Below are 9,677 nucleotides of genomic sequence, written 5' to 3'. Positions count from 1 at the left end.
TTTATGGCAGCCTCTAATTTGGTGGCAGCCTCCGATTTTGTGGTGGCACTCTGGGTTGGCTTGAGTAGCAGTTTTCAGAGAGTATGCTTAGTTCATGTTTGGTTTTTATTTATGTTTGTCAGCCATCCTCAAACAAATGTGCCCGTGATCAGCTAATAAATGTCACATTGTGACATTTTTTTCTGAGCAACATATGCAGCATTTCATGGCTCTATGAGGTGACAGCTGCCTCCATACATTTGTTAGCCAAATATTAAGGAAATGCCCGCTGTGTGCCACATCCTGTGGGCTCCCAGGGATTGGGGTGAACACAGTAAGTGCTGGATTAGAATACAGGAGACCTGGGTTAGAATCTGACCTACGCTCTGTCACCCATGAGCTATTTGACTGCCCTTGCCCACAGTCCCTTTCCCTGTCTCACCCTCAGTCTGTTCATCTGTGAAATGAAGGAGTGAGATGGATTGTCTCCAGGTTCCTTCCATCTCTGTAATCACAATTCTTCATATCAAGTGTGGGTAAGAGACAGTTATTCAGAAGCTCCCTACAAGGCACCAAGTTACAGGTTGAGGACATCAGCATGGACCATTTTTTTTCTTTGTTAGGAAGGGAGCGTTTTCACTGGGGATGGGGGTGAGGCTACATTGGAAGTCATTGGTATGGTAAATAAAAAAAATGAGCAAAATGCATTAATTGGAAAAAAAAGAAGTATTATAGAGGTGGGCAAGCAAGGTACAGCCCTTGAGCCTGGAGAGCCAACGGGCTTTTTGCCAAGAGCCGCAGAGCAGCCCAATGGAGGGTTAGGTTTTCTTCACCCTGACTGTTCTCCATCTCTCACTGTAATAGCATTCACCTCTAAAGCAAAAGTGTGCTTGCCCGGCAGCCTTTGCTGTCTGCAACAGAGCTGAGAGACAGCAAGGGAGCAAAACCCCAAAACAGCGCAGCCCCAGACTACGTGGCAAAGTCCGCGCTCTCATGTGCTCTCCCCCCCCCCCCCCCCCCGCCAGCAGAGCCCCTCTGGTCCTCACCATCCATCTGCTCTGTTTTGGACAAGCATAATGAAGTTAGGATTTGGCCTCCCAGTCCTGAACAGGCGAGAAGTCACAAACTACTGCTCACAGGAATGAGGTGTTTCTCCATGGCTTTTTAACATCTTCAAGGTTTTCCTTACACACAACTCTTTCTCTCCTCAGTGCTAGTTAGAATCTTCCCTCCAAAACTGTAATTTATCCTGTATGTTTCTTATTTATACATAGTTGCTTCTTGTCTCTCCCAGTAGATTGGTAGCTCCTTGAGAGCAGAGTCTGTGTTTTTTGAAGAGGAAGAGGAGAAGGAGGAGAGGAAGGGGGAAGAAAAGGGGGAAGAGGGGGAGGAGAATCAGAATCAAACAGCCTGTAGCAGACTGGGAACATTAAGTGCAGGGACAAACAGCTCTCTACACCTCAGCACCCCCTGAGGTCATCACTTTATGGTTAAATTGTTTTTAGGGTTTCTTGCTGAAGATGGCAAGGAAGCATGTCAAGAATGTTAGAAAGATCCTCCTCTTTTTTTTTTTTTTTTAAGCAATCGGGGTTAAGTAACTTGCTCAAGGTTACACGGCCAGTTATTTCTGGGTGTGGTGCTGAGTATCTGAGCCCAGATTTGATCCAGGTCATCCCGACACTCGCTGAGCCACCTGGCCACCCCTAAGCAATTGGGGTTAAGTAACTTGCTCAAGGTTTACACGGCCAGGTGTTTCTGGGTGGGTGCTAAGTGTCTGAGCCTGGGATTCGATCTCCAGGTCAGTCTGACACTGGAGCCGGTGCTCTTACTCGCTGTGCTACCTGGCCGCCCCTGAAAGATCCTCCTCTTGAAAGGAAAAATGTCTTTGAAGCTTTCATCAGCTCTCCACTTTCCCCCAGCCACCACACCCAATCCAGTAACTTGCCAGATCTTATCAGTTCTGTGTTCTGAACGTCTGTCCCTCCTCCCCACCCACACCAGCACCAGCCCGAGTCAGGCCTTTGTCACTTCTTTACTGAATTCCTCCTAAGTGGTCTCCCTGACCCCCATCCTTTCCTCTCTCCTCTTCATATTCCCCAAGCACATATATGGCCACATCACTACCCTCACCACTGAAGTGGCTCCATATTGATTCTGTGATAAAAGGTTCACTACAATTTGACATTTAAAGTACTCCAATATCTGCCCCCAAACTATCTTTCTGATCCCACATCACTCCTGTATGCTGTCTTCCAGTCAAACTTATCATCTTACTGTTCCTTCATTCCTTTGCATTTGCTACCCTCCACCCCATCCATGCCTGGAATGCTTCCCTCATTTTTGCCTCTTGGAATCCTTCAATTCTTTGCTCCAGCATGTTTCTCACCAGAAGCCTTCCCCCTGAAGGATGATGCTGTTTCACTGGGTAGGTGATTCTTGATTGTGATCCTAGCTCCTTTGCCTTCCAGAATATTGTATCCCATACCCCCGATCCTTTAAGTTACTAAATCCTGCCTAAAACAGACTGTGCCTCCACAATATTTGAACTGTTTCTTTCTGACTGCTTGCAATAGTTTCTCCTTGAGTGGGAGCTCTGGAATTTGACTGTAATGTTTCTGGAAGCTTTCATTTTGAGATCTCTTTCAGGTGATCAGTGGGTTCTTTCAATGTCTATTTTATCATCTGGTTCTAGGACATCAGAGCAGGTTTCTTTGATAATTTCTTGAAAGATGTTGTCCAGGTCCTTTTTTGATCATGGTTTTCAGGTAGTCTAATATTTCTTAAATTATATCTTGTCTAGATCTATTTTCTAGGTCAAATGTCTTTCCAATGATTATTTCACATTTTCTTCTATTTTTCATTCTTTTTATTTTGTTTGATTGTTTCTTGATGTCTCATGGGGTTGTCCAGTTCCATGTGTCTAATTCAAATTTTTAAGGAGTTATTTTCTTCAATTTGATTTTTCATCTCCTTTTCTGTTTGGTCAATTCTACTTTTTAAAGACTTGTTTTCTTCAGTAAATTTTTGCACATCTTTTTCCTCTTTATATGCTTTCTTTACAAAGCTATTGATTGACTCTTTTTTCCATGATTCTCTTGGATCACTCTCATTTCTTTTCCCAAATCTTCTATCTCTTTTGGTTTTTGAAATTCTTTCTGAGCTCTTCCATTAGTTCTTTGTGGGCCTGAGACCAATTCATATTTTTCTTTGAGGCTTTGCACGTAGGCATTTTGACATTGTTGCATGTTTTGATCTTTCCTATCACTGTAATAACTTTCTGTGGTCAGCTTCTTTTTTTTGTTTTTGTTTTCCCCCCCCCCCTTTTCCCCAGCCTACTTCATTACTTTTCAAGTTGAGTTCTGCTCCTGGGGTGCAGGGGGCACTGCCCCAGGCATCTTATGCTGGGGGTTGCAGGACCTGGTTGCTTACCTGGTGTTGTGCAGGTGCCACAGTGGGGCTGGCCACTCACCTGTTGCCATGTGGGGGTCATGGGGGAAGGGGATTGACCATTAACCTCCTGCTGCATCGGGGTCCATGGGAGACCTGCTGCCATGCTGGGACTGTGGGGGGAGGGACCTCTGGCCTCTTGCTTGCTGCTGCACTGGGGCTACAGGTCCTCAGTCACTGACCGGTACTGAAGTAAGGGCCTCCAGGGAGCCTTCTGGGAGAGAGCCTCCTGCTGGCTTGCCAGACGCTGCCTGCCCTGGACTGCACTCCCTTCTCACCCTGGTGAGACAGACCTTTCCTGCTAACCTTACAAGTTTTCCTGGGCCAGAAAATTGTTTTACCTTTTCTTTTTGTTGGTCTTTCCATTCCAGAATTCATTTGAGGAGCTATTTTTATAGTTGTTTGGAGGTGAATTTAGGAGAATCCAGGTGATTTCCTGCCTTGCTCCACCATCTTGGCTCCTGGAAGCCCACAAGGGGACTCTCCAGATCCCCTAAATGCGGGTGGCTTTTCCTTGAAATGTTCCTTGAAATCCACCTTGAAATTACTTTGTGAGCTCCTAGAGGGTAGGGACAGCTTCACTTTTTTTTTCTTTGAATGCCTGAAACATAGGAAATGCTTGACTGTGTTGATGAACAGAATTAGAAATGAGTGAATCCAAAGCCTGTGTAGTTAACATCAGGCTTAGCCATAGAGAGCTACTCAGAGTCTTTGAAGCAGAAGGTGCAGTAGGCACATTTACATTCAATGTGAGAAACAAACACTAACAACAAGAATTGCTAGGTGGATCACACACCATAGATGTCACAGAAATGATTCTGGTTTGGGAAAGTGCTGAACGAGATGACCCTTGAAGTCCTTTCCAGCCTCGTGTTCCTGAGAGTCGGTAAAAAGCCCACCTTTTATTCCCTGTGAAATATCAGAATGAATCCCATGCTCCTCTTCCCTCATGTGACTGCATGCCTATGAGCATCCTCTAGACTAGAGTTGCCACAGTCCGTAGACAACAAGCTACTTGTTTCAGTAGAACTGATCTTAACAATTTTTTTCTCTTCTATAAGCAAAGTCTTGGGAAAATCTATCCATTTGACTGGAAATCAAAATGCCTTGAGCAAAGCCAGCAGTTGCTGAGTAAATAACAGGTTCCTCCTCCCAGAACCAGACTTAGGGTAAGCCCAGTCCCAGGCTAGGGGTCAGCTGATTGTTCTCTAGATAGTTCTGAAGCAGAGACTAGCATTCTGTTTGGCCCCAGAGGTCAGAACCAGCCACAATCAGTGGAAAATTTAAAGGCAAATTGGTGATGAACATCAGGAAAGCTTCCAAATAGTGAGAACTGTCCCAAAGTGGAATGGGGGATCTGGAGGAGAGGTGACAGCCGGGACTGAGGCCTTGAAGCAAACAGGGAAGAGCTGTCGTCAGAGATATCAGGGAGAGAATTCACATCCAGATGAGGGTCCCCGAGGCCCTACTCATCTCTAAGTGGGTATCTCCATGATTCTATAGGAAATGGAGATAATTGCATAGGATACTTAACCTTTTTTTATTGTGTGAGGAACTAAGGGGATTTAAAGGAAAAAAAGACAAATTCAAGAATAATCACTCACTTTATCAAGGAATTCACTTCTGGGGTTCATTTTTTAAACACTAGTGTGCACACACGTGTGTGTGTGTGTGTGTGTGTGTGTGTGTGTGTGTGTGTGTAAGGCAGGTAATGTGGTTTCTCAGAGACTATCTGCTAAAGTATGTGAAGCCTTAGGCCTCAGTTAGGTGACCTTGGGGGAGGAACGAAACTCTGGAAATCCCCTTGTCACCCCACCTGCCAGATAAGGGAACGTTAACAGAGCAGCCAATCAATTTAAAGATTCCGTGAGGAAGGGGAGGGCTGCGGTTTTCCATCGGTTTTCGGCTATGTAACCAAGCTTTGGCTTCTGAGCCGAAGCCTCCTCTCCCCGGATTTATTTTCCAGTGACTGGACCACCCGCTTCTCTTGAGACTTTGTTTTTTTTTTTTGCCTTTTGGAGGGCAGTTGGCATTAAGTAACTTGCCCAAGGTTACGCGGCTAGTTTCTTTGTGTGGGTGTTAAGTGTCTGAGGCTGGACCCTAACTCGGGTCCTCCTGACCCCGGGGCCGGCGCTTTACTCACTGTGCCACCTAGATGCCCCCTCTCTTGAGATTCTAATAAAGCTTTCTACCTTCACTTTGAGAGGTCTCCAAGTAGTCAGTTTGGGTGAGGGTCTCTGTACCCCATACACTAGCCTCCCTTTATGTCACACCCCCAGGATTTTAAAAAACTTTAAAATATTTCATGACTAGAAAACTTTTCAAGAGCACTCCCAAAGTAGACTTCATTTTTACTATGGCTTGAAGAGGCCACATTGATAAAGAAAAGGGTACAGCTATGAAAATGTCCCAGAGGAGAGCAGATGAAGAGTGAAATCACAACTCAGGTCTCCAAGGAGTTCCAGGGCAGGAAGGTAAAGCAACTGGATTTTATTGTCTGTGGCAGCAGTTGAGGAAAAGTCCCCAGAACTTAGGTCTAGTGAATAAGGCCCCTGGCCACTCCAGAACCTAAGGAGATTAGCACATTGGCCATCATATAGGTTCAGTCTCCATGTACAGTCAGATCGCTGGATCTTAAATTGGGAGGGTCCTTAAAACAAAGATCATGCAATGTAAAAGTGGAAAGACCTTTAGAGATTACCAAGTCCAACAATTTTCTCATTTTACAGGGTCAGAAACCAAGGCACAGAGAGGGAAAGGAATTTACCCAACACCATGGGCAGCAAAGCCAATGTAAACTCAGGTTCTATGACTTGCAATCTAAGAGTCTTTCTACCACCTGTCACTGGCCAGGAAAATGTCTGGAGGTGAATAGAAGCCCCTCAAATGGGGCCCCAGCCAGCTAGGGCAGCAGTTGTCACAGCCCCAGTAGGTCAGATGGAAGTGAGGTCCAGGACCCCCAGGGTCAGAGATGTAGGTACTGGAAAGGTCACAATGCAGACAGGCCCTGCCAAATCAGGACCCAAGTATACCTGGGTCAGTAATCAGGGAAAAGTCACTGTGGAAATGGTTATAAACACATGGTGCCATCAAAGGCAACCATGTGAGAGAATGAGGAAGTGGGAGGAGGTTGCCCAAGGACCTCCCTGGGGCCCTGAGTGGGTGGGAAGGGAGCACAGGGTGCTAGGTGATCTGCCTTGGCTGGAAAGGGGCTCACTTTTTCTGCTTAGCAGCTGTCTTCCCCAAGCGGGTTATGGGTGGGAGGATGGATGTCTCCCCAGGGGCCCAAGGAAGGACCTCCTCCAGGTCCCTGAGATACTTAGTCTTCTCCTCTTTACTGAGGACCCAAAGGCCTTAAGAATGGACCCAGCACAAGGCAGGACTATGCTGTCTCTTTTCAATAGCCACAGACAAGTCGGAAGAAGCTGAAGATCCCTTGGCCATTGTATTCGATGGTGGCTCCAGATACTTCAAAGTAGGGTATGGAGGAGAACAGGCCCCCCGATTTGTTTTCCCATGTGTGGTTGGGCGCTACAAAAGGCAGGTTAGTATCCTCCAAGGTGGGTAGCCCTCACATCTGTGGAGCCCCTTGGGACTGTCCCAGGCAAAGGAAAGTGTTAGCCCTGTGATATTGTGGAGTCTAGTAGAACTCCAGGCTGGGAGGGGGAGTCCCTGCATCTCAGGCCATCATAGATGCTCAGGGGACTCCAGAGGCTTTCATGAAAAAGCCAGAGGCCTTCATTATAGGCCCCTTTAAATTCACACAAAGGATGTTTTGGGGCAGTCCTTATGACATGAGGGGTGAGGAAGGAGAGCGGGTTTCAGGGGAGGGAGTGATAATGGGAAAATTGTAGAAAGAGACATTAAAGAGATGGCTGCTGAACAACTGGAAAGGGAAGCAGTGATCACACAGCACCAGCAGGGCTTCACACAAAGCAGGTTGTGCCAGACTAACCTCATCCTCCTTTTTGACAGGACTACTGGTAAAATATAGCAGATGAGGGGAAATTGGCCAGGCTTTTACCATGGTGGCATATTGCTCATTGACATTGCTGTCAAGGACTTGGAAAAGGCATCCTTGATATGTTTATCATTCAAAGATGATGAAGCTGGGAGGAAGGAGAGCTAATACAGTGGGTGACTGGTCCTAAAGAATTTTGACAGACTGGGCCATTGGGTTGGATTAAATAAGACAAAGTCCAGTAGGGATAAATATAAAATTTTGTACCCAGATTCAAAAAATCAACTTCATAATACAAGATGTTGGTTCACAATAGTTAGAAAAAAAATCTATGGGTTTGAATGGGCCACAGTCTCCTTAGGCATTAGCAATGTAATTACTGCAAGTTGGGGCTCTTTTAAGAGAGGCTAGGGTTTCACTCAGTGATGTCTGATTGGTTTTCCATCTCTGATGTCATAAGGAGTCAGAGATCAGGGATTGGCTAGGAGGTGCAGACTGTACAAGTGTCCAGCACAGAAAATTCTGGCATGGAAGACTCCAGCCAGCAGGGCAGAGAACTGAACATGAGCCATAAAACTGAAGACTTGGCTCACTTGGGTTCTAGCCCTGAATCTGCCCCCAATAACTGTATGACCTTGGTCAAGTCCCTTCTTGTCTCAGAGCCTTCTTCAGACTCTCCTCCTTTGGAAAGACCCTGTCCTGTATCCCCAACTCCCCCCATTTTAGCTTCCCTCTGGCTCTGCCGCCTTCCCGTATTCCAGGTGATGTCTATCCCAATGAGGCTCTCCAGGTAGAGACGAAGCACAGCTAGTGGTATTTGGGGAGCATTTCTCCAGGACTCACCCTTTATTCCTCTTGGGTATAATCCCCTTGTGTGTCCTTCACAATGACTAACCTGACGACCTTGGACCAATCTCTCCACCCCTCTGGGCTTTACACTATTTTTCCTGTGAAATCAGGGTCATAACCACACACACACACAGGAGCCTTAAATCACAGGATCAATGTGAGTGGCTCCCCATTACTCCAGGGGCTCTGGATTTCTGGGTAACCTAAAAGAGCAGGTCCATTCAAAGGCCGGTTGTGTCTGTTTTGCTTTAAGAGACAAGAAAGGAGTCGTTAACAGCCTTCCAAGTTATGTTTGACTCTGGCTGCTTTTGATGGGAATTTGTTTCCCCAGAAGCCCAGCTTGATCAGGGTAGAATGAGTACTTGGTTTAGAATCACACAATCTGGGCTCAAATGAGAGCTTTGCTATGAAGGGAAAGGCATGAGCTTTGAAGAAGCACCTGCTGGGTGCCCGGGACGTGCTAAAGTCAACGCTAGACAAATGTTATTTCATTTGATCCTCGAGATGACACCGAGAGGTAAAAGTTACGATTGTTCCCATTTTCCAGTTGAAGTAACTGAGGCAAAGGGATTAAGTGACCTGCTCCAGGGCCCCGTAGCCAGGAAGCAGCTGAGGCTGAATGTGACCTCAAGGCTCCCTTCCTGGAGGCTGACACCAGCTGCAGGCCCATCCTCTGTGAAACGAGAAGGTTGGACTGGTCCTGTACAGTCTCCTCTAGCACTAAGTGCTGTGCTCATGCATGTCCAAGCTGGCCGCCAGGGAAGGCGGCTTTAGGGAGTGCTGGGTGGAGGAAGGAAGCAGTCCTGGAAAACTGCTGCCAGAGCCTCCCCAAGCCAGTGAACCGAGCTTCCCTCAGGAGCCCAGGAACCCTGCGTCAGGCCAGGGGGCGGCCCAGGTTGGAAACCAACAGACCTCTGCCCAAGAATTCGCAGGCGATGGGCAGGTACCAGACCTAGCCCCACCTCTTAGAGGAAAAGGCTGTTTAAAAGGTTTGTTACTTAAAAATACAATGAAAAGGCATCAGAATGTCCTTTTTGGGAGTCCCAGCACTTAGGTTAAGCTGCCCCATACCCCAGCATACACACACTTGGGCCCAATAATCCACAGGAATGCATTGGCCACCCCCTTGGTATCCCTGGCATGAGCAGAGGCTCAGAGGGATTAAGGAATTTATACAACGTTATACAGCCCATGGGTAGCACAAGCTGGCCTTGAACTTTGGTCTTCCTGATCCCAAAGGTTGTCATCATGCCGGTTCTAAGAAGCAGAAATTGTGGGGAGGTGCAGATACGTGTGTGTGCATATCTGTGCATACACGCGCACACCACACATCACACGTACACACACACACACCACACATCACACATACACACACACCACACATCACACACACACACCACACATCACACATACACACACACCACACATCACACATACACAC

At 46.8% G+C, this 9,677-nt stretch overlaps 1 protein-coding gene across 1 annotated transcript in view; it reads left to right on the top strand.

Annotated features, from left to right (window-relative positions):
• Positions 1-2,079: 2,079 nt before the first annotated feature.
• Positions 2,080-9,677, top strand: part of LOC138144707 (actin, cytoplasmic-like) — a 24,147-nt gene continuing 16,549 nt past the window's right edge. The window contains exon 1 of the mRNA XM_069066103.1: positions 2,080-2,404. Coding sequence (XP_068922204.1) covers positions 2,387-2,404 — 18 coding nt within the window. The 5' untranslated portion in view covers positions 2,080-2,386. The remainder of the gene's footprint in view (positions 2,405-9,677) is intronic.

The sequence above is a fragment of the Petaurus breviceps genome, unplaced genomic scaffold (genome assembly GCF_028583685.1).
Source record: "Petaurus breviceps papuanus isolate PSGF00001 unplaced genomic scaffold, PetGlider_PUasm1.0 90721, whole genome shotgun sequence".
NCBI classification, from domain to species: Eukaryota; Metazoa; Chordata; class Mammalia; order Diprotodontia; family Petauridae; genus Petaurus; species Petaurus breviceps.
The sequence above is the reverse complement of the archived record's forward strand: the minus strand, read 5'-3'. Positions and strand labels throughout refer to the sequence as shown.